We start from the raw sequence: 25,235 nt of genomic DNA, 5'->3' as shown, positions 1-25,235 counted from the left end.
TTCAAAGACAAGAGTGGAAAGCTCTGCCCTCAAAGTGCTTACGGTCTAAAGGGTGGGGGGGGGAAACGGACAGATAAATGCAAAGCAAGCTGCATAAGGACTAGATAAGCCCTGGAATCCATGAGGGCTGGAAGGAGGGACTTAAAGGAAGCCCAGAGGTCAGTAGTCTGAGCAGAGGAGAGACACTGCTTCAGGCTTGGGACGCGGCCACTCCCTGGAACTGAGAAGCAGCCTGGCCGAGTGTATGTTGGGAAGTAAGGTGCCCAAGACGGGGAAGGGAGGAGGGAGCTATAGTAAGGGCTTCCAATGCCACTGAAAGCAGTAGGGAACCAATGCCGGTTGTTGGGCAATTAGGTGGCACAGCGGATAGAGTGTTGGACCTGGGACCTGTCTCAGAGACTGGGTGGCCTTGAGCAAGCCACTTACTTGTCTCATTTCTTCTTCTATTAAATGAGCTGGAAAAGGAAATGATGAACCGGTATCTGCCAAGAAAATCTCAATTGTGGTAAAGAGTCAGACAGGACTGCAGATTTTATTGGGGTGGGAAGAGTATCAGGCTGTGCACATGAATATGCAAAGTAAATACAAGGCTTTTGTGTTTTATTTTGATTGGGAGGGGGAGGGTTAACATTTTGGGGACTTTTTCCCCTGAAAGTCTGGCCTTGGAAAAAACCCAGTCCTATTATATGCCTCTTCACATTCAGAACTCCTTAAGACTGAAAATCCCATTCTGATCAATACATGAAGGGAGTTGGGACTCCCGTTTCCTCTCAGCCTTTGTTTTTATAGCCTATGGATCTGATCAGATTCCAAATTTTTTGCCTATCCTTCAGAGTTCATTGCGCATTAGTGCCCTGGTGCAGGTCTGCAGAAGATCAATAGATTTTGTGGTCATCTGTGCAGAGAAAATGAAACCCGGGAAGCTGGTGGGAAGATCAAATGAGACAGAATAAAGCAAGAAGATGCAAGAGTGCTTCGGGGCACCCCGAGAAGTAGCAGGTGCAAGCTGGAGGAAGATGTGACACAGGTTATGAGAAGCCCCAGAACGGGAAACTTTGGGAGAAGAGACGCTTGACAATTCAAATGCAGTAAGGTCAGGGAGGATACGGACTGGAGTCCAAAAATATGATTTGGCCATTAAGTCATTGTGGAGAAAGCGATTTCAGTTGAATGAGCAGGTCCTGCACCCGCCCCCGCTGTTACACAAACGGTGGTTTAGTGTATACATAGCCCATTGACTTGCATACAGTAGAGGCTTAATAAATGCTACTTGATTGATCGAGTACCTTCTATTACCCAGAGTGGGAAGCTATTGATTGACACTGTTTCTTAAATATGGGAAAGGACAGCTGAGCTCTGATGCTTGGAACACTTGCGTTCAGCAGACTGCACGGTCGGATTGCTCGTAGCAGCAGGGAGGGCGGGGGCACAGCCCGGAGAGAAGAACCCCGGAACCGCTTGGCTGTTCCCCGTCCTCGCTAGTGGGACGGGGGGGCCCCGCGGGGGGCCGCCCCGGCCCCCCCCCCCCCCCCCGCACTGCCCAGGGCTTCCCCGCGCCGGGCCCGCGGCTCCGCCCCCTCCGTCTCCCAGGTAACCAGTGTGTTTCTTTCCTCCCATCTTCCATTCTCCTGCCCAGGAGCCGGCACAGTTCGAAGGGCTCCGGCCATCGGGGCGAACCTGCGGGCACAGGCGGAGCTCGGCCCGGCGCCGGCGCCCCAGGTATCCTGGCCCCCCGCCCCCCGCCCCCCGCGGCCGGGGATCACCCGCTGCAGCCCCCCTCCCTCCCCGGCCCCGGGCGGCGGGGCGGTGTCCGGGGCTCCCCTTCCTCCCTCGGAGGGAAGGAGCCTGCGGGGGCACCTGCCCGGCCGGCAGCCCCCACGGGCCTGTGGTCCTTCTGTCAGCTTCATTCCCCAAATATCGCCTTCCTCTGAGCAGCGACTCTCTCCTCAGAAAGGGAAAGGGGGAAACAGCGCGGTGCCTCAGTTTCCCCATCTGTGAACTGGGCGCCTCCAAGGTGCCGGCTCTAGACCTTGACCTCACGAAGTGCCCAACAAAACGGCCTAAAACCTGGGCAGTGCCCCCTCCCCACAAGGGAGCGTTTGAGCCACTTGCATTTGCTCTTCTCCTTTCCTCCAAAATAAAACAAGCATCCCTTAACTAAGTTCCCTTAATTGGCTGAAATCAACCAAAAGATAAACCAACCTAAGGCTGACTTCACTAGTATTTTCCAGAAAACATTCTTCCTTCTCCCTCCCCTCCTCTCCACCCTTTTGTTTAAAAGCAAAACTGATTCTTAAGGACTCTGCCCTTTCAGGACGGAATCGGTCCCTCCAGCACTTCTTGGAAGGGGCAGAGCAGAAACATCCATGTCGGGCTGTCCGGAATAAGCCCTTCCAGTAAAATGCTCCACGGTTCCTTGATTGCATCTGAGGCCATTTGGGGCCATCTCCAGTCATCCTGACCTTGTAATCACCACCTCACCTGTCTGATGTCATTGGTCCTCTTGGAGACTCAGACAAACAGCAGTATCCTAGGCCTTGAACCCATTCTAAGGGGTCTGCCCAACAGACCCGCGGCCTCCTATGTCCCCCCTTCCCTTCTGAGGAGCCCTGAATCAGCCAGCAGTTGCAGTAAACACCGAACCCAATTAGAACGGTCTTTGCTAGTGCCTACGCCTGGAAAAGGGGAATTCTCTTACTTTCCCCACCCAAGTAAACTGCAGGATCTTTTTTTCTTCCCAGAGTAAGAAGCATTAAATTAAAACTCGGGGGCCCCAAGATGTTGGACCCGGATAAAGAGGAGCAAGAAGCGATTGCTGCTGAAAAGGAAGCTTTGAACTTGAAGCTGCCTCCCATCGTGTATCCTCCTGAAGACAAAGGCACTGAAACCCCAGTGCAAATGAAGCTCTTGAAATACAGAAAAATCAAGGATGAGGCCAAGAGACTCAATCAGATTGTGTAAGTATCGCTTTGGAACTAGACTTGAGCTCTGGCCTGGTCCGGGGTGCTGAGCGGAAGTAGAAGGAGGTCACTTGTTTTTATCAGTTTGGCACAGGGAGGGCATTTATTAAGTGCTCAACTATAACTTGCTCAGTAAACTACTCACGTTTTACTTAATGTCAATGCCTAAACCATGATCTCGTTTTTCAAAAGCAAAATGATAATAGCCAATATTTATATGTTGTTCATTTATGTTCTATCATTTCCCATCAGCTCTGGGAGGTGGGTGCTATGATTTCCCCTTTTTAGCATATGGGAAGACTTAGGTAGACATCAATTAAGTGACTTGCCCATTTGAACTTGACTCTAGGCCCCACACTATCCTCTGTAGCACTTAGCTGCTGCCTTAGGTCCGGGAAAAGTTTTGTTGCTGTTTGTAGCCTTAGCACTTGGCATAATTCCTGGCATGTGACAGGTGTCTGATAAATACCGAGTTGGATACTTGGGGCTGCTTTCAAGGAGCAATCTTTCCATGGGAAGAGAACCCAGCAAGGCTGGAATGAATTCCCTACTGTGCCTCTTTACTCTCTGTATCAGCTTAGGTAAATCCCTTCCCTTTTCTGACAGAGATCAGGATATGATTGATACGACCTACCACACCATGGAGGTATGAGAGAAAGCTTTTGGAAACTTCAGTTGCTGATAATTGCATTTTTAGGGTGCTTTGAGCTTTGCAAAGATGTTATACAGATATCTCCTGAGGCAACAACCCTGGGAAGGACGTACCATTATTATTTTCATTTGTACAAATGAGAAAACCTAGGCATGTAGCAATTAAGGGACTTAACCACCATCCCACAATTAGTAATACTTGACATCAATTTGAACTCAGATCTTTCTGATTTCAGTTTCTGTTGCTTTCCCCCCCACCCCCCACCCCCATTACTAGTCACATCTGTTGATAATATATATCAGGCACTAATATTCTACAGAAATCCTTTTCAATCCAATTAGAAAAATAAGTGCATAAGACACATTCCATAGACTGAGTCAACATGCTTTCACATTGACAACTAACATGGCTGACAGATAAATAGAAGAAAATAATATACAGATCTCTTGAAACTTTGTATTATGTAGGTTTTATTTTTAATGATTTATCATAAACTTTATATTTAACATCAGAACATCCAATTAAATCAGTTTTACAACTACTTCACTTTCAATTAATCAGTTTTAATGAGAAATTGAAGCAACTTGTTAGTGATTTCCTCTTAAGTTTCCCTTTTTTGTTTTTATTTGGTCAGAGCTGGTAGGTATTCCTTTGTTGTTATTCTTCTGTTCTAAAATTTTATAATATTTTATAAAAATCTTTGTCATATTTATATTCCTCTGATTTGTTGATCTTCATTCAATTCTCCCTGGCCAATTGTCCCTGCAGATCCTCCATTCCTCTTTTCCTTTTAATCTTCAATGATAAATATCTTCGATGAATTAATTTTGAGATAAAAGCTGTGATGATCTTACTTAGCTTCCCTTTTTTTGGACAGAATTAAATGGTCTTATTAGGGGAATGTGTAGATAAAATTTACGTAGGTTTTTAAACAAAACACTTGACCTAGTTTCATGTTATTTTCATGGAAGAGATGGTGAGATTTGGTCTGCCTGTTTGATGACAGTATCATTTGTCGGATTCAGGACAGGCCGAACGGCCAGTTTCACAGTTTTGTTAGTTTGATGTTGACTTGGAAGGAGGTCTCCAGTGGAATGCCCAGGGATCTGTGCATTTAAGACTTTTACCAATGACTCAAAGTGTGGGACTACAAGAGATCTGCAGGTGATCCTAGGGAGAACTAACCCTGGGATGGGAGAAGCAGGGGTGTAAACATATTTTGTCCGAGGTCAGAAGATGGGGCTGAATTGAGTTAGATGAAATTTCACAAGGTCAGATGTTCAATCAAGAACTCAAGAAGTTTCAGGTGGGGCAGAGGTGGTCAGACTAGCTGATCTGGGGACTTTGGCTCTGCTGGATCCAACTCCAAAGGAACGAGAGCATCAGGAGCTGGGGGAGGCTGTGGAGTTGATGGTCCAAACTCTATGAGAGCAATGAGTCTCAGAGAGTTTAGATGCCTGGCATTGATGGTCACATAGCAATAACAGAGGCAGGATCAGAACTCTGGGCTCTGGCTTCCAGCCACACAAGGCCCTGCATCAAGCTCTCGACTTCTGTATTTAAACATTTGGAAACTTTGTGATATCTATTATCTTTTTTCCCCACTGAGGCAATTGGGGTTAAGTGACTTGCCCAGGGTCACACAGCTGGGAAGTGCTAAGTGTCTGAGGTCAAATTTGAACTTGGGCCCTCCTGTCTTCAGGGCTGCTGGTCAATCCACCTAGCTATTATCTTAAAGTGAATCCTAAATAGTCATCCTGTAATTTCTCACTCATTTTAGAATGACAGGAGCAGTGAAAAAAATTGCCAAAGCATCAGAGGAGAAGAAGAAAAGAGGTCCAGTACCTCCAGAACCAGAATACCCTTCCACTGTGAGTCCAACATGGTCATGATTTTTAATGGAACATCTCATCTTGAAAATGAGAATGTCAACTTAATTTTTGGGAGATCACTGATTTATTTGAATGGATTTGAATGGATTTCATTTTTTAACATATTTGTCTTTTTTTTTTTTTTTAGATGTACAGTGAACTAAGAAAAAGAGGGGTGAGTTTACTATTTTCTTATCAATTATTATTATTGTAATTATTTTAAATTAATGTTATCAATTGTTCCTATCTTACCATCCATTCAGTGTTCTGTCGTCCTTGTCTTTCTGGCCCATGGCAGTCCTGCAGAACTTCCTGGTCTCAGCCTTAGAACTGCACCCTCCTCCTTCTCCCCACCTCAGGCCTCATAGATCGTGTGACAAGCTCTTGCTGAAAATTCCCTTTTCCCATTAAATTATAATCTTTTAAAAAGATTTGTTTTAGACTTCTCTTTTCCCTCCCCTCACTTTAAAAACAAACTCCCTTTTGTGATTTTTTTTCCTCTTCTGCACCTCCCATATCTTCCAGCTTGGTCAGCTCCAGGAGTTACCTCATCTTTGTGAAGGCTCACCCCTTCTTTTTCTCATGGTGTATCTCTATGGATAAAGCCATAGACACACATGTTTATCCAGGACAAATGTAAATAAATGGAAATCTCATTCTTGGAAAGAATTTAAAAAGATCAAAATCACATCTGTCATGGTTATTAAGGTCTTCTTGATTGTCATTTTGGGATCTGTCAACACGCATTTATTGTGTGTCAGCCACTGTGCCGTGAACACAACAAAACCGAAACAGTCCCTACTTTCAAAGAACTCACAGTCCATCACCATCAACAACAGCACTTGGTAATCTTTGTTTATTAATGCACATGGCTACTACGCACTAGACATTGTGGAGCTTGAGGACACATAAAAGGGGCAAAAACATGCCTTCAATTTTAATTGCAGAGACAACATGCAAATAGTCGAACATACAACAAAGTCCTAATTAGTGCAATTAATGAAGATTCTCCTTAAAGAGCTTCTATTAGGATTCACACCATTCCAAACTTTAATTATATAAAATATGGTAATTAGCTCTGCCCAAAGGGAATATTTAGTGTATATTCAAATATGGAGACAACTTCCCTGGATTCATTGTTTGCACTAATTGGGACCCAGTGCAATGAGTTATCTGCTTAGTAGATGGAAGGTCTTGGTCCCATTTTGGGGGAATCCTGTCCTTTGTGATTCTGTGCATGGTTTGGGGCTTTTTTATTAAAATGTTTTAATTAAAAATTTTATTAAATTTTTTATTTTATTAAAAATGTATTCATTTGTTAATTAAAATTTTATTTAATTTATATATATATATTCTATATATTTATATATTAAAAAATTAAAATTAAAATCACCGATATTGTCTTGAGCCTTAGTCAATTCCTTTGTTGCGTCAGATAATAGTAATTCAATTCAATTTTGTTCCAATGTGTCTTTTCAGGAAAATTATGTTTTTATGAAAAAATGCGTGGAGAGTAACCCCATCGTCCCCATTCAGAAGGAGTGGCTGGACAACATGTTGAAGCTGGTGCCTCCGTCCTTAAAGAATGGCAGAAATAGAGAGGAGCTTGTCCAGAGCCTCTTAAACGAGATCACGAATGAATTTGAAAAGAGCATGAAGAGATACATGGGTAAGTCGTCTTTGACCAGTGCTACTTCATGACGTTTTTCCTTGTTCCTTGGACCGAGTGAATCATGATAATGCCAACAGTAGCTAGCGCTTGCCTAGTGCCGGGCCCTTTACAGATATCACCTCATTCTGTCCTCTCCATGACCCTGGTACTAGTATTATTATTATTCCTATTTTACTGTGGAGGAAACTGAGGCACAAAGGATTGACTTTCACCAAATGAAGATTAAACAAACGTCCCCCAACCCAAGCATTTGATTTCTGGATTAATTAAAGGGTTTTTTTTTTTGAGGAGGGATAGAGAAGGGGGCAGGACTTTGGTCTGGAACCATCATTTCGTGGTTACAGGCAGAATTCCCAGGGTGGAACTCCTGATTTCTCCGCTCATTCCCATCCCCCACTTCCCCAGGCTGTGGAGGCGGGGACAGGGGCGTGTCCAACAAGGCCCCTCCTCCGGTTCAGAGGAGTTTCTTTCTACGCTTCTGCCCCGGATAGCGAGAGAAAGTGGTTGGGGGGGGTGGGGGATGCAGGGAGAGCCGGTTCAGAATTAGACAGACGGGAGCTGGTCCTGCGGTTCCCAGGCGGGTTCTGACTAGGTGCTAAGCCTGGCGTTAGTCTGTGGTGGGAGCCCCTCCCCCCGGGGTTCGGGGTCCTGCCGCCGGGGGTCCCCTGTGGGCAGGCCCCAGCACGTGCTCTCCGCTCGTCTCTTAGTGCGAAGCGCGCTCGTGAGGCCCGAGGTGTCGTGGCTGGAAGACGAGGGCGGCCCGCTGCCGGAATCCCCTCTGTGAGTACTGAGGGACCGTCCGGAGGCGCCTCGGCCCCGGGACGCGCCGCCCCCCTCCTGCCTGGTCCGGAGACGGGGCGGGGCGGCCGGGGCCTTGGTGGAGCGAGGGCGGGTGAGGGGGCGCCGGTGGTCCGGGTCCGCCCGGCTCCCTGCAGTCTCAGGGCCCGGAGCGGGAGCTTTCTGTCAACCGTCGGAGCCCAATGTTTGCCTCGGTACCCGAGCGCAGGCTCTCACCCTGCTCCTGCTCTGATACACTTTCAGCCTTGGTCCCGCCCAGAGGCGGGGCCTGGGGGGGGTTCAGAAGTGGCCACGCCCCCAGCCCCCGGGGCTGCCCTTTGACCTGCCCCTCCGACTCCCCATTTATTGCTGGGTCTCACGGCCTTTGCCGGGCTCCCTTCTTCCGCACGGGGTCCAGGCGGCGCTGTGGCGCATGGGGAGAGCCCGGGCTCTGCTGACAGATCTCCCCGGCCTTGGCGGCTGTGGCCCTCGGGCCCATAGACGCGTCTATCCGACGGCCTGGGCCCTTCGCTGGCTGGCGGGGAGCCGGACCCGCGCCGGTCCTGGGGGCAGAGGCCCAGGGGCCCCCGGAGGCGGCGGCCGCTCTGGGGAGCACACGGGGAAGGCGGCCGGGCCGAGGCTCCGTGGGGACCACGCGCTCCCCACCCCGGTGTTCGGGCCTCACTCTGGAGCCCCTTCAATGGGCCTTGTTGTTTTGGTTTTAATAATCACGTCACCACCTAGAGCCCCCGGCCCTCTTCCCGCTCCCCCAAACCCCAACTTCCTTCCTTCCGACCCGGGCGTCCCGCTCCCTCCCGCCCCGGGCATCCCGCTTCCTTCCCGCCCGGGTGTCCCGCTTCCTTCCCGCCCAGGTGTCCCGCTTCCTTCCCGCCCAGGTGTCGCTCCCTCCCGCCCCGGGCGTCCCGCTTCCTTCCCGCCCGGGTGTCCCGCTTCCTTCCCGCCCGGGTGTCCCGCTCCCTCCCGCCCCGGGCGTCCCGCTTCCTTCCCGCCCGGGTGTCCCGCTTCCTTCCCGCCCGGGCGTCCCGCTCCCTCCCGGCCCGGCCTCCCGCCCCCTTCTGAGTGCGCTGCCGCCTTTCCCCCTTCAGGGGCCTGGACTATTCCCAGCCGTGGCACAGCAGCTACGTGCAAGCCCGGAACCAGATCGCGGAGCATCTGCACGTCCTGCATCCCATCCTGAGAATGCTACTGGACCTGGGCAACGCCACGTTTGCCGACAAGCTTTTACTGGACTTAACGGGCTTCAGGTAGAGCCTGGTCTTTGGGCTGGCCCAGTAAATGGGGACCAGGCACCCACTGTGGGCTCGGGGCTCCAGGGACAAAATAAGAGTCTCTGACCCAAAGGGAGCGATCAACTGGCGGGAGAATGGAAGGGGAAGGAGACGGAGCGGAACAGCGCGGGCCCAAGAGCCAGCGCAGACTCTCCGAGGCGGACAAGAAGGGCTGGCTTCCGAGGGCGCCTCCGGGCCCTTAGCTGCAAAAGGCCTTTGCGGTCCCTTCCTCTCCAGACCCATGAGCCTAGGGCGAGACCCTTCCAGGAGCATTTGTAGGTGACATTCCCCGGCCCAGCCCTGCCGAATCCTGCTCCTCCCGTCCCTCCAGGCTTCCCACCCTGTGGGGCAGATGCCCTCCAAGACCTTGAGCTCGTGGGCTTGGTCATCCCTGCGTCTTTGTGCCGTCTGGGTCTTGCCATCCACCCTGCAGCCCACCTCGCTCTAGAGTGTGGGGCTCTAGCCCAACTCAAGTATGAACTCCTTGAGGACAAGAACGCCCTGCTTCTTTATACATTTTTTTAAATAATAGCTTTTAATTTTCAAAATATATGCAAAAATAGTTCAGCCTTCACCCCTGCAAAATCCTGTCTCCTTCCCCCACCCTTCCCCTAGATAGCAAATAATCCAATATAGGTTAAACATATGCAGTTCTTCTAGACATATTTCTACATTCATGCTGCACCAGAAAAATCATATCAAAAAGGAAAAAAAACAAGAAAGGGGGAAAAAATCAAGAAAACAACAAAAACAGTGAAAATACTAATGTTGTCACATGGAGACATTCAGTCTCCATGATTTTCTCTTTGGTTGTGGATGCTCTATCACAAGTCTGTTGGAATTACTTATAATCACCCCATTGTTGAACAGAGCTGCTGTCCATCAGAGGTGATCATTGTATAATCTTGTCCTTGCCATGCATAATGATCTCCTGGTCCTGCTCATTTCACTCAGCATCAGTTCGTGTAAGTCTCTCCAGGCCTTTCTGAAATCATCCTTCTGGTCATTTCTTACAGAACAATAATATTCCATAATGTTCATATACTCTAACTTATTCAGCCATTCTCCAGTTGATGGGCAGCCACTCAGCTTCCAGTTTCTTGCCACCACACAAAGGGCTGCCACAAAGATTTTTGCACATGTGGGGTCCCTTTCCCTTTTTTGTGATCTCTCTGGGATACGGACCTAGGAAAGACACTGCTGGTTCAAAGGGTATGTACACAGTTTGATAACTTTTTGGGCAGAGTTCCAAATTGCTCTCCAGAATGGTTGGATCACTTCACAACTCCACCAATATTAGTGTCCCAGTTTTCTCCCACATCCCCTTCCTGTCATCTTAGCCAATCTGAAAGATATGTAGGGATACCTCAAAGTTGTCTTAATTTGCATTTCTCTAATCAACAGTGACTTAGAGTATTTTTTCATATACTTTTCATAGTTTTAATTTCTTCATTTGAAAATTGTTCATATCCTTTGACTATCATCTGGAAAATTACTTATATTCTTACAAATTTGAGTCAATTCTCTATATATTTTAGAAATGAAGCCGTTATTAGAACCCTTAGATGTAAAATTTTTTCCCCAGTTTTCTGCTTCCCTTCTAATCTTGACTGCATTGGTTGTGTTTGTACAAAAACTTTTAAACCCAGTATAATAAAAATTATCCATTTTGCATTTCATCATGTTCTCTAATTCTTTTTTGCCCATAAATTCCTCCCTTCTTTACAGATCTGAGAGGTAGTCTATCCCTTGTTCTAATTTGCTTACAGTATCACTCTTTATGTCTAAATTTTGAGCCCATTTCGGTCTTATCTTGTTATAAGGTGTTAGGTGTTGATCAATGCCTACTTTCTGCTACACTATTTTACATTTTTTTCAAGCAATTTTTGTCAATGAGTTCTTATCCCAAAAGCTGGAGTCTTTGGGTTTATCCAAACCTCATATTACTATTGTGAGCCTAATCTATTCCACTGATCAACTATTCTATTTTCTTAACCAGTACCAAATAATTCTGGTGACAACTGCTTTATAATATAGTTTTAGGTCTGATACAACTAGGCCATCTTCCTTTGCATTTTTTCCCTTCATTCCCCTGAAATTCTTGACCTTTTGTTCTTCCAGATGAGAACTGCCTGATTTTTCTAGTTGCCTCTTTGGTGCTTTGCATCTAAAAAAAACACTTACTAAATGCTTTTTCATTCATTTCTTGATTCATTCATTTTTAGCTTTCCATTTTTATTAACATCACCTTTTATTGATCATGTCTAGTCACTAGTTAAAGGATTTTTCTTTGATTTAATTAGTTTCTGTCAATGATGAATTAAAATCTTTTTTTTTCAAAGCTATTTTGATCTTCACTTTGCTGTGGTGTTTAATTTCCTTTTACTTCTTTACAACTAGAGATAAAGGTCCCATGGAATGTGAAACTTTGAGAAATGATGTGTCTATCAATGCCAGAAAAACAGAAGAGAAGTTAATGAATACCTGGTATCCCAGGGTGATCAATCTCTTCACCAAGAAGGAAGCTCTTCAGGACATTAAAGCAGAAAAATTGGATTCTTTTTATAACTGTGTAGCCACACTAATGTCAAATCAGGTGAATATGTCTTTTACTTTGGGGAGGTAAAAATCTCATAGAATGTGGAGGTTGACTTTAGAGGCCTCTGTTTTTTCTTGATACATTTCCCTTTACAAAAGCATCCTAAAATAAGGACCTAAAGATAACTAAATTTTGTTTGAAAAATTATGTAGAAAACCAAAGGTAAAATTTATTAAAGTAATAAGATCAACTTCTCCTATGATCCAGCTGAGAGATCTATTACAGAGAACAGTGGAAGGATTTGTAGATCTCTTTGATCCTAATGACCAAAAATGGCTGCCAATATTCAAGATGGAATTGACATTTGACGATGAAAGAATGGACTTTTATCCAACTTTTCAAGATCTGCAAGAAGTCGTGGGAGGTGTGGTGGAGCGAATTGGAGAAACTCTGCAGGTAGGGCAACCTCTTTATACTTAGAGTTGAAACAATAATTTCTGAAGTGAATAATTTGGTTTGGATCAATATTAATATCAGCTCCAGAGCCACTTAGAGTTTGAGTTTCGTAATGTTTTCTCTTTTCCTTCTTAGAATGATTTTAAGTTAGAATGTTTCCGTACTTCCAATGGGGTGATATTGGCCAGATTGCTCATCACAAAATGGCTAGCCGCTGGGGATGATCCTTTCCTTATTTAGCTGGAAATTTGATTGATCTGTTGTCAGAGCCATACTCTGGACATCAAATTAGTTTCACATGGATTTAGTAAAAGCCTGCAAAGTGCCAGGCGATGATGTAGAGAAAGGCAAAAATGGGCCCATCTTGGAGGAAGTCACAATGGAATGCTCCAGAGCCTACTGATGTTTGTTTTCAAAATCTCTAACCAAGGGTCCTCAAACTTTTTAAATAGGGGGCCAGTTCATTGTCCCTCAGACTGTTGGAGGGCCAGACTATAGTAGAAACAAAAATTTTCTTTTGTGGGCCTTTAAATAAAGAAACTTCATAGCCCTGGGTGAGGGGGATAATCTGTCTCAGCTGCCGCATCTGGCCTGCGGGCAGTAGTTTGAGGACCCCTGCTCTAAGTCATCCCTATCCCCCTATTACAGTGAAGTATTGGAGCAGAATTTTGTGGAAAATAAGCATTCGAAAATACTGCAATCCAGTTCTAAAAGTGAAGATTTTAAAAAATATTCTGTTTTCTTTCAATAGTATTTTATTTTTCCAAATGCATGTAAAGTACGTTTTCAACATTTGTTTTTTTTTTAAACGTTCGTGTTTCTTTTTTTTTTTTTTTTTTAAATTTAATTTTTTTTTATTTAATAGCCTTTTATTTACAGGATATATACATGGGTAACTTTACAGCATTAACAATTGCCAAACCTCTTGTTCCAATTTTTCACCTCTTACCCCCCACCCCCTCCCCCAGATGGCAGGATGACCAGTAGATGTTAAATATATTAAAATATAAATTAGATACACAATAAGTATACATGACCAAAACGTTATTTTGCTGTACAAAAAGAATCAGACTCTGAAATATTGTACAATTAGCTTGTGAAGGAAATCAAAAATGCAGGTGTGCATAAATATAGGGATTGGGAATTCAATGTAATGGTTTTTAGTCATCTCCCAGAGTTCTTTTTCTGGGCATAGCTAGTTCAGTTCATTACTGCTCCATTAGAAATGATTTGGTTGATCTCGTTGCTGAGGATGGCCTGATCCATCAGAACTGGTCATCATCTAGTATTGTTGTTGAAGTATATAATGATCTCCTGGTCCTGCTCATTTCACTCAGCATCAGTTCGTGTAAGTCTCTCCAGGCCTTTCTGAAATCATCCTGTTGGTCATTTCTTACAGAACAGTAATATTCCATAATTTTCATATACCACAATTTATTCAGCCATTCTCCAACTGATGGACATCCATTCAGTTTCCAGTTTCTAGCCACTACAAAAAGGGCTGCCACAAACATTCGTGCACATACAGGTCCCTTTCCCTTCTTTATAATCTCTTTGGGATATAATCCCAGTAGTAACACTGCTGGATCAAAGGGTATGCACATAAACGTTCGTGTTTCAAATTTTTCTCTCCCTCCCTTCACCTGTCTCCTCCCCAAGATAGCAAGTAATCTAATGTAGGTTAAATATATGCAATTCTAAAAGCAAATATTTTAATGTTGTCTTGTTTTTACATCCTAATCATTAAAAAAAGAAGTCCTCATTAAAAAATAACTGGAGTCAACCTTTCTGAATACAATTCACTTTTCTGTAATAACATATTTGCAAAATATAAAACCATTAAAAATTTGAATCATCTTTCTTTTTAGTTAAAATCTTAAAAGAATGGGAAAATAGTTTAGGAAGTATACCTCTGCATACAGACATAGATGATGCAACACACATTATACATCATATAGTTATGTCTGTATGAATGTATGTAGATGTGTATATACATATATATATATATATATATATATATATATATATATATGTTGATATGTGTATATAAATACGTCTATGGAAGGCATTTAGATGGTAGAGTGGAGAGTTTGGGATTTAGATTCCAGAAGACCTGAATTTGAATCTGGTCTCAGAAAATTACTTGCTCTATCATCTTAGTAGGTCACTTTACTTTTATGGCTTACTTTCCTCATCTGCAAAATGGGGAAAATAACAGGACCTATCTTATGGGGATGTCTCATGAGGATCAGATGAGTAAATGTATATTAATTAATTTAAAAGCTTTAAAACATTATATAAACAGTAACCTGTAAGTTCATTTATTTCCTATATATGTGAAAGGTTTGCGTCTGATGCATGCTGACTGGAGGATTCTGCTATTATATACATATGTAGAAGTGTACAGTCAGTTCTATGATAATGAAACATATCTTTGTAATCACTGCATGTACAAATTTGTGCAACAAAAATTACAGGGCCTATGGGGAGAATGGGATTGAGCCTATTAGCTTGAGAAAAAAGCAATCTGCCTCAGACCAACTAGGTGATCAGTACATTAATAAGGTAAGGAATTTATTCAGGGTCAAAGAATTGCAGTTTTAGACAATGTGCTGACTTATTCAGGCAGGGATACCTAAGGGAGCATGGGGAGAAAGATTCTTTTTTTTCTGAGGCAATTGGGGTTAAGTGACTTGCCCAGGATCACACAGCTGGGAAGTGTTAAGATTCTTTTTTTCTTTTTAATTGTTTTATTATTTTTTTTTGTTTGTTTTATTTGTTTATTATTTTTGTTTTCTCCAGATACATATAAAAACTTTTTTTTTTGGTTATACATGTACATTTTTAAAACATATTTTTACATATATCATGTTGGGAGAGAAAAATCAGAACAAAAGGGAAAAACCATGAAAAAAAATTGAAAGTAATATGTTAACCTATATTCAGTCTCCATAGTACTTTCTCTGGATGTAGATGGTGTTTTCTATCCAGAGTTTTTTGGGATTTCCTTGGATCGCTGAACTGCTGAGAAGAACCAAGTCGGATCATTGCACAATTATGCTATTGCTGTGTGCAATGTTTTCCTGGTTCTGCTTCTTTATGATCTCTTTGGGATACAAGCCCAATAGGAACACTGCTGGGTCAAAAATCACATTGATAGCCCTTTGGGCGTAGTTCCAAATCGCTCCCCAGAATGGTTGGGTACGTTCACAGTTTCACCACAGAGGAGTAGGACCATTTTGGTGGCTGTTAATTGATAGCCCGAGTATTCCTTTGAATTTTTAGAATGTCCAGACTGTGCAATCTTGGCTGTCAGGGGGACCCACGACCGTAACCCTTAGCACGGAGCTTCCCAGCCACGTTGTGAACTGGGCCCTTGAGACTCTGAAGGCCGCAGTGAATCTGAACTTGGAAGGACCAAAGGCACACTTTAATGACTACGGTACGTGGTCCCAGGGTGGCGCCCAACTCCCAGCTTTAAAAGACCAATAACAAAAAAACCCAATTTTTTGGGTATTGGAATTTTAGCATCACTCTGTTACTCAGGAGGAGATGTGGGTCATTAAGTGATAGAACTGGAAGGTCTGGTCTGATGCCAGAATTGTCCAGATCAAGGACATTTAGATCCACAAAAATGAGGTGATTTGTCTGAGATCCCACAAGGACGGACCTTGGGCTGGGACCTGGTGCTCCTGAGTCCTCGGCCCAGCAGGCTCTGCCCTATATGGTGGTCTCGCTCCCCCAGGGAGGAAGCTGCAGGGATTTAATGCATGTAACCTCTTTAGATAACTTTTCTGAATATGGAGGTTGGGATGAAAACCCTCATATCCCAAACCCTAACTCCTCGGTAAGTTCTGAGTCTTTTAGAGCACAGTGCTACTTCCTGGACAATTACTGGTTCTTTGCAGACTGGTTATCTGTGAATGGCTTATTAGGAAAACCTCAGACAACCAGATTATTCCATGTGGCAGAGTACCTATTCCCCAGTCAGCATTAAAAAACACCAAATTCACTGGAATTTTAAAATTTTTGATGTAATTTTAATTTGATGATTAATTTTCAGTTGAAAAATATCATTGGCTTATTGATGGGACTGCCGTTGAACAATTAAAAAAATTTCAGGAAGAGGATCACACTTTTGATGAGTACACTGAAGTAAGTTTTTAGCTCTCTTCCCTATATGTGAAATCTTAATTCTGAAGTTTGGGATGTATTTTTTTTTCTCTAAAAATATGGCAGCATATAAGGCAGACTTCTACTGGGGTTAAGAGATTTGCCTGATTTGAAAGGAAATGGCTTATTAACAACTGATATCATGTAGTGAAATGCCCAGGCGAAAGAAAAAGAGGGCAGCCAAAATAATGAAGTTTTAAGAGCGTTTATTGCTAGCTAGTGACTGAACCCCAACACCAAGACAGGAGGGGTCAGGAATGAGTGGCCTCAGGGCCATATATTTATAGAAAAAAGAGAGAGACATCAAAATGTTTCTTGATACATTTGCTATAATAAAGGAATTTCTATTCTAAACAGAAGTTCATCACTGAAAGGGGATCATTGCCAGACAGCAATAGCAATATTTCTTTAAGCTTATCAGTTGTCAAGGTCCCAGGTACATCTGGGTTGCTAAAAATACTATCTGCAGCAGGGAGTGAAGAACTAGTAATAAACTTCTAACTACAAAGATTCAAGATTATGTTTCTCACGGTCCCATTTGGGTTGCTTTTCCACTTCACTAGCAATTTAAGATGGGTAAAGCACTTTAAACAATGTTATCTCATTTAATCCTGACAACAAATCTGGGAGATGGCTGCTGTTATTATCCCCATTTTGCAGATGAGGTTGAAAGGAGTTATATGACTGGCCCAGGGTCACATAACTAAGAAGTGTCTGTGGCAGTATCAGAACTCAGAACTTCTTGACCCCAAGATGAGTATTCTTTCTGCTGGGTCACTTGGATGCCTCTCTGTACCCATGCTTCCCCATCTGTAAAATGAAGCAGCGGGACACTCACTGACTTTCCTGCTCCCAGTCTGATTCATGGATCTAATTTTACTAAATTCAGATGTGCTTCAATATTTTATTTGGTCCCCATTCTCATCATTGGTATAGTTACCAAATAATCCCAGCTTCCTTTTTAACAATGTATTTTTTAAGTCATATTTTTTTTACCTTGGGGACATGAGTCATAATTGGTAAGAGAAATAAGTGGCTGTGTACAATTAGACACAAAGGGAGATATAGAACTGGACAGTATAGTGTGCCTAGTAAGTGGGGATTGGTTGAACAAACTGTAGAATAACAATGTAATGGAATATTATTGTATTTTCTTTTACTCCCTGTATCTATTGACTTCCCTGGGAAAGGAAAACAGATTAAAAAGCCCTTTGTAACAAATTCCTATATTGGCCATCTAAAAAAATTATCATTCTACATAATGAAAACCTGAATATTAGATCATAGGCAAAAATGGACCAAATCACCCACTGTGAATTTAATTTATGTTCTCCTGTAAATCCTTCACCAAGAATTTGCCCACATTCTGGAACTCTTCATCAGATCTGAGGTTATAAACCTTGGCGTTGTGAGCATAAGAAATTTTTTTTTTTAAAGGGAATTGTATTTCAACATAGTTTCCTTTGTAATCCTCTGTATTTTATTTTATACATTTAAAAATATTGTTAGTTTAAAAAATTAATTTAAAAATCAAGATAAAAAGAAAACAATTGTACACAAAATAAATGGAAACATTGAGAATGGAATCTTGAGTTTTAGCAGTCCTTTGGTAGACCTTCAGAATATTCAGAGAACAAGATAAAATGTTAGAGAATAAGTGAAGTTATACCCACAGGTTACATGGACCTTTCAGTATTCTCTCTCTCTCTCTCTCTCTCTCTCTCTAGTTTTTCTAGAGATTTTCTGGACTGCCATGTCTAAACTACCCATAGTTCCTTGCCGTGAGCTTTTAGAAACACAGCAAAATGGCAGACTTTGCTTGTTGAGGCCTAGCATTGGCTCTCGGCAGGGAGAGTGAAGGCTTCTGGGAGGAGGCCTGTGGAAGTGCTGCTAGATTTGGAGCGGGCCGCTCTCCTGGCCAGCTCTGCCTGTTTGTGTCTGGGCAGTCACAAGTCCTGCTCCCGGCTCAGATTCTTTGCACATGCTCAAGGAGAGCCTGCCAGCCTGGCACCCATAAGAAAGAAGAAGTTCCTCCCTTCTTTCCTCTCTCCTCATCTCTTGTCACTGTGTCCCTTTTGATGGGTGGTGGGGATGGAATTCTAAAAACACATTGGGATGTCAGGATGGTGTCAGAGTCGCCTCAAAAGAACTTGCAAGTTTAGACTGTCTCCAAAGAGGCAAAGATTTTATTCTGCTGTGGGCAACGGGCTAAGTTACAAAAGGAAATTTAGCTATTAACAAGGGGAAAGACGGGGGCTAAATTCTAGGGCAGAACAAACAGTTAATGGGGAGGGGGGAGGATGCCATCACTGGGAGGGAGACACCATAAGGTGGGACCAGTCCCTAATGAACTAATTAAAATATCAACACATACTGGCTGTCTGCATTTCAAAGCTTTTATTCAGCAATGATTTTCATCAGAAATGCTTGAAGGTCCTCTATTCCATTAAAGACCTATTGCCCCCCTCTCCCTCCTCCCTTTTATGATTATATTTAGTATTGCAAGTAAGTTGTTCTTGGTTGTAAGGAACATAAAAAAAAAAGATTTTTTCACTCAAAGTTGTCCTTAAAATATCATTTTTGTTACTATAGATAACATACTGTTGATTTTGCTCATATTGCTCTTTATTACTTTGTGCAAGTCTACCCATGTTTTTCTAAGATTGTTGAGTTTATTATTTCTTGTAGCACAGTAGTGTTCTATCACAATCTTATACCCCAACTTGTTCAGCCATTCCCCATTTGATGGACGTTCCTATAATTTCCAGTTCTTTATCATCACAAAGAGAGCCACTATAAATATTTTGGCACATAGAGATTCTTTTCCATTTTCCCCAATTATTTTTGGAAATAGATCTAGTAGAGGTTTTGTGGGTCAAAGGACAAAGTCATTTTAATAACTCTTTGGGCATAAATCCAGATTGCTCTTCAAAATGGTTGTATCAGTCAACGATTTCCACCAGCAATGAATTAGTGTTCAATTTTTCCACATCCTCTTCAGCATTTGTTGCTTTCCTCTTCAGTTTTAGCTAATCTGGTAGGTGTAAAATTATATCTCAAGGTTGTTTTAATTTACATTTCTCCAATCAATAATGGTTTAGAGTGGTTTTTTATATGATTATAAATGGTTTTTATTCTTTCATTGGAAAATTGTTCATATCCTTTGAGCATTTATTGGGAATGAGTTGTCATTCTTATACATTTTACAAAGTTCTTGATATATTTGAAGTATGAGACCTTTACCTGAGAAACTATAAAATTTTCCCCCCAAATTTTCTACTTTTCTTTTCTTGGATACATTTATAAATTTTTTATTTTAATGTGATCAAAATTATCCATTTTATACTCACTCTGCTCTTTATCTCTTATTTATTTAAAAATTGTTCATCTTCCCATAAGTCTTATAAGTAATATGTTCCATATTCTTCAGATTTTTCTTTTAATTTTTTTTATATCTTGGTCATGTATTCATTTTGACTTCTCTTGGTAAATGGTGGAAGATACTGGTCTATGCTCAGTTTTTGCCATCCTGCTTTCTAGTTTTCTCAATTTTTACCAATTAATGAATTCTTATCCTAAAGTCATAAGTCTTTTGTCAAATACAAGATTACTATTTTTTGCTGCTTTAAATTGTTTATCTGCGCTGTTTCATTGATCTACCTTTCTATTTCTTAGTACCAGATAGTTTTGCTAATTACTGCCTTTTAATATAGTTTAAGAGCTGATGCTGCTCAACTTCCATTCTTTACTTTTTTTTTTTTTAATCATTTGATATCCTTGACTTTTTAATCTTTTTTTCTAATTCAGGGAAATTTTTTTTATACTTAGAATATTATTAAATATATCAATCAGTTTGGGTAAAATTATCACTTTTATTATCTTGTCCTTGTATACTCATGAACAAGTAATATTTTTCCAATTGTTTGTATAAATTTTTTTTAATGATTTTGTTTATATAGTTTCTGGGTTTGGTTTGAGAGGTGTACTTCTAGATATTTTACATAATGTAGAGTTATTTTAAATGGGGTATCTCATTCTTCTTGTAGAGTTTTTTTTATTTTTTGGTGATATGTAGGAATGTTGATGATTTATATGGATTTACTTTATATGCTACTTTGCTAAAATTATTGATTGTTTCAACTGATTTTTAGTTGAATCTTTGGGATTTTCCAAGTATATATGCAAAAAGAGATAGTTTTATTATCTCATTCTCTATTCTGATTCCTTCTACTTTTCTTCTTTTATTGCTGCTATTATTATTTTTAATACAATATTGAATGATATTCATGATAGTGGGCATTCTTGTTTCACACCTGATCTTACTGAGAAACTTCTAGCTTATCTCCATTACAAATAATACATCCTGATGATTTTAAATATATATATTTTTTATCAACTTAAGAAAAAAATCCATTTTTAATGGAAATGAGTGTTGTACTTTATCAAAAACCTTTTCTAATCTATTCATACAATTATATGATTTAAAAAGTTTTTATTATTGCTATAATCAATTATGTTAAACTTTCCTTCTATTATTGGTATAAATTCCACTTGCTTATAATGTATAATATTTATAATATAGTATTGTAATCTTTTAGCTAGTTTTTTAAATTGAAAATTCTTGCATTCATATTCATTAAAAAAATTGCTCTGTAATTTCCTTTACCCATTTTTACACTTTCTGGTTTAGGTATCCATATCATTAAAAATAAATAAATAATTTGATGGGAACCCTTTGTTGCTTATTTCACATAATTTATTTAATATTAGAATTACTTGATCTTTAAAGTTTGATAGAATTTACTTTGTAAATTCATATGGTCCTGGAACTTTTTTCTTAGCAAGCTTTTTTATGGCCTGTTCAATTTCTTTTTCTGAAATAAGTCTATTTAGATATTCTATTTCCTCTGCTACTAAATCTAGGCAATTTACATTTTTATAAGTATTCTTCCATTTCACTTAAGTTGTTAAATTTATTGGCATATAATTGGATAAATAACCCCTTATAATTGCTTTAATTTCATCTTCATTAGTGGTATATTCACCCTTTTTTATTTTTAATACTAATGATTTGATTTTATTCTCTTTTTTAAAAAAATCAAGTTATCTAGTGGTTTATTTTTTTTCATAAAACCAACTCCTAGTTTTATTTATTAATTTAATTTTTAATATTTAACTTTTAAAATTAAATTTTATTTTATTTATTATTATTATTATTATTTTAGAATTTCCAATTTACTATTTACTTGGGGATTTTAGTTTGTTCTTTTTCTAGTGTTTTTAAAAAATTATTTGTCCAAATCATTGTTCTGCTCTTTCTCTATTTTGTTAGTATAAGTATTTAGAGGTAAAAAATTTCCTTAATCATTGCTTTTGAAGCATTTTCTAGATTTTGATATGTTGTCTCTTATTGTCATTCTCTTCAAGGAAATTATTGATTTGTTAGAAAATATATTTTGTTTTTTAATTCACTCATCCTTTAAGATTAAGTTGTTTAATTTCCAATTAATTTTTAATCTATGCTTCTGTAGTTCCTTATTAAATATAATTTTTTATTGCCTTGTCATCTAAAAAGGTTACTTTTAATATTTCTGCTTTTCTGATTTTAACTCTGAAATTTTTATTTGTGAATATACAAAAACACCATGAACTGCTTAAAAAAAAAAAAGGTATTCCTTTCTATTTTCATTCAATTCTTTCCAGATATATATCTTATCTAGATAATCTAAAATTCTATTTACTTCCTTGATTTCATTCTTATTTATTTTTTTGGTTAGATTTATCAGATTCCGATAGGGCAAGATTAGTCTCTTCCTAATGGGGTCTAACAAGTTGGGATGAGGAGCAACAAATAAGTCACAAAGGTGGGGAGTCCTCCTGAATTCACAGGTTCAAATGTTCTCCAGGTCAAGAGCAAAGCTTTATTATAATGCTTAGCATGTGGCAATTAACAAGGGGGAAAGTGGAGTTTTTATGGGAAAGAACCTAAAACAAGGTATGCTTATTATACTAATGGTCTGAATCAGTAAGTCAGCTGGTGGTCATGGTTATCCTATTTATACATGGTAGTCTCAGAGTTGATGTCTATAGCTTAACATCCAGATTGTATAACAATGAGTGTCGGTGTGGGATAGTTCTGTAAGTGCAAGATAATTCTTTAGGTTCAGTTTGTTCCTCACTGTGGCCACTTAGATACTGGGTTACTACCAGGAGCATGGTCTTTTGTTGGAGTCTGTTCCCGCCATCAATAGTATTACATCTGTCTCTACCTGTACTTCATCTGACTTTTTAAAAAAATTGTATATTCTATAGTATTTGATGCATACAGAATCAGTATTGATATTGCTTCATTGTCTATGGTACCTTTTATAAAAATGTGGTTGTCCTGTTTATCTCTTTTAATTAAAATCTATTTTAGACATAACCTTGTCTGATATTTTAATTGTTAGCCCCAGGGGCAGCTAGGTGGTGCAGTGGATAGAGCACCAGCCCTGAAGTCAGGAGGATTTGAGTTCAAATCTTGTCTTAAAGATTTAACACTTCCTAACTGTGTGATCCTGGGCAAGTCACTTAACCTCCATTGGGTCAGGGGAAAAAATTGTTAGCCCTTCTTTTTTTTATCAGCTGAAGAATAATAAATTCTCTTCTTAAATATGTTTCTTGTTAAAATATTGTTGGATTCTGATTTTTAATCCATTCTGATATCCATTTCTGATTTTTGAATGAATTTGTCCTATTCACATTAAAAGATATAATTACTATTTATGACTTTCCCTCTATCTTATTTTTACTTGCACTCTCCTCATCCTCTTTTTGCCCTTTCCATGTTATCTTATCTTTCCCCCTTACCTTCCTATTGCTTAATTTTATCTATCCCTGTAAGTGTCCCTCTCTTCTTCTTGCCCCATCCTCCTAAATCTTAATTTGTATACTCTGCTACAAGAACCTCCCCTATCCTGTGCTCCATTCTCTCACCTCTCTACAAGTCCAGAAGAGTTCTACTCCCTTGCAAATGTACACGTCTTCAATCCAGATCCTATGAAAGTAAGGTTCCATTATCAATCCCCTACCCTACCTACTTCATCTGTATCAGTTATTCCTTTCATGCTGCATTTTTATAATTGTTCCTTTTTTTTTTCTTTTCCTGCCCATTATTTTAAAAAATCACTCTGTCATTCACATTTTAGCTTCAAATTTCTTTCCAAAATGATTGGTCCAATTCACAGTCCCACTCACTATCCATTATTGTGTCCATCAAAAAAAATTGAAGGCAATTATAAAAAACGAGCTTTTAATCAATAGGATGCCGATTTCACTTAAATTCTACGTATAACCTTTTTAAAAAATCAGTGATAAATTATGATTTGCTCATTCATTTGCAATATCTTTTCTTGTGTCTGATTTTTAAGCTGATAGAAGAATTTTCAAACCTTGCTAAAGAAATCATGTTGCTGCCACATTTAGCTCATTTCCCCATGGTACGTTTGGACTGTGATGATTTGAAGCAAGGACTGGTGAAAAAAGTAAAAAGCTATTCAGATTTACTCTTAAATGACATAGCTACAAAACACAGAAATGAGAATGAAAGGTGAGTAGAATGGTTTTACCCAAGTCATATATTGAATTCTAGGAATGGAACCAATCTTTGGTTCATCTTAATTCTTGGATGATCTCAGCTAATGTCAGCATTGGGCATTGCACATATTTTTTTTCCCTCCCTCCTTCTCTCTCTCTCTCTCTCTCTCTCCCTCCTTCTTTCTCCCTCTCTCTCTCTCTCTGCCTCTCTCTCTCTCTCCCCCTCTCCTTCTTTCCCTCTCCCTCTCCCCCCCCCTCCCTCTCTCCCTCTCCCTCCCTCCCTCTCTCTCTCTTTCAAAAGAAGGGGAACCCAGATAATTCATATTTCTGGTTAATTTTACATCTTGGAGACTGTTGGATCTGAATAACTTTTTCCTTCACTCTAGAAACGAAAGTCACTGCTTGCTGAGATGTGTGTTGGTTGTAGCTGGGGTTAATTTATGAGCAGCTTGAACTGGTAGGACTGTAGGAATCTTCTGAGACCTAGCTTTCTTTTTTTTTTTTTTTTTTTTATCTTTTTAGTGATTTTTTTGGGTCAGGTGCTTTGCAAGTTGGGGTTATTTGTACTCATAATTTCTTTGGGAACCAGGTTAGTGCACTAACCTGTGACCTTTGATTGATTCTGTCAAGAACACACGAGGTCTTTGCCCTGGAGAGATTTGTAATAGGATTCTGAATAAAGTAGCATAGGAAGGGTCACTAATGGTGTACCCCTGAGAAATGGAAGAATCGTGAAATTCTGGGCTCGTGTTCTTTATCTGAGACATTGCTTCACTTCTCTGTTCTCCAAGCAACTTTCTATAACTATAAATTACAGAGAAGGCACTGCCCTATGTCTGCATAGGGACTTTCCTTGTTGGAATTCACCACGCTAATGAAATCTCAGATTTGGTCTCTCCCTTAATCCCCCCAAAGTCCTTGTGTGTGGGAACGAGTGTCTGCTAACAGGGGGAGGAGAGCCTAGGATATTTTGGAAATTCCACGTCCTTTAAACAAATTAATGAGACTTCTCTGAGAAGAGCTGACCCAGGATAAACCGACAAGGACCTCATTAGTACATTTCACGTTAATCCATTACCACTTCCTTTCTTTAAAAAGCTCCCATGTTTCTCGTAGATAGTTTCAGAAGGGAACAGAAGGGTGAGGATTTAGGAGGTGGGAAAATGTCTCAAATATTTCAGAATTCTTTTTTTTCTAATCAGTGTTCTAATCAGGGAGGTGTGGGTGTGTGTGTGTGTGTGTGAGATTACATAAAGGAAGGAGGAATTGTA

The 25,235-nt window shown here is 40.5% G+C and overlaps 1 protein-coding gene across 4 annotated transcripts in view; it reads left to right on the top strand.

Moving 5' to 3' along the window:
* Nucleotides 1-1,524: 1,524 nt before the first annotated feature.
* Nucleotides 1,525-25,235, top strand: part of DNAH12 (dynein axonemal heavy chain 12) — a 133,327-nt gene continuing 109,616 nt past the window's right edge. For 2 of the 4 annotated variants that reach the window (XM_031953085.1, XM_031953099.1), the window contains exons 1-11: nucleotides 1,525-2,957; nucleotides 5,393-5,483; nucleotides 5,632-5,658; nucleotides 6,963-7,152; nucleotides 7,863-7,935; nucleotides 9,039-9,197; nucleotides 11,622-11,817; nucleotides 12,028-12,216; nucleotides 15,502-15,658; nucleotides 16,280-16,371; nucleotides 23,799-23,977. In XM_031953085.1, coding sequence (XP_031808945.1) covers nucleotides 2,779-2,957; nucleotides 5,393-5,483; nucleotides 5,632-5,658; nucleotides 6,963-7,152; nucleotides 7,863-7,935; nucleotides 9,039-9,197; nucleotides 11,622-11,817; nucleotides 12,028-12,216; nucleotides 15,502-15,658; nucleotides 16,280-16,371; nucleotides 23,799-23,977 — 1,532 coding nt within the window. In that variant the 5' untranslated portion in view covers nucleotides 1,525-2,778. The remainder of the gene's footprint in view (nucleotides 2,958-5,392; nucleotides 5,484-5,631; nucleotides 5,659-6,962; nucleotides 7,153-7,862; nucleotides 7,936-9,038; nucleotides 9,198-11,621; nucleotides 11,818-12,027; nucleotides 12,217-15,501; nucleotides 15,659-16,279; nucleotides 16,372-23,798; nucleotides 23,978-25,235) is intronic. The other 2 variants (XM_031953093.1, XM_023498082.2) reach the window with 2 other exon arrangements.

This window comes from Sarcophilus harrisii, chromosome 1 (genome assembly GCF_902635505.1).
Source record: "Sarcophilus harrisii chromosome 1, mSarHar1.11, whole genome shotgun sequence".
Taxonomy (NCBI): domain Eukaryota; kingdom Metazoa; phylum Chordata; class Mammalia; order Dasyuromorphia; family Dasyuridae; genus Sarcophilus; species Sarcophilus harrisii.
This window is presented reverse-complemented; position numbering and strand designations above follow the sequence as displayed.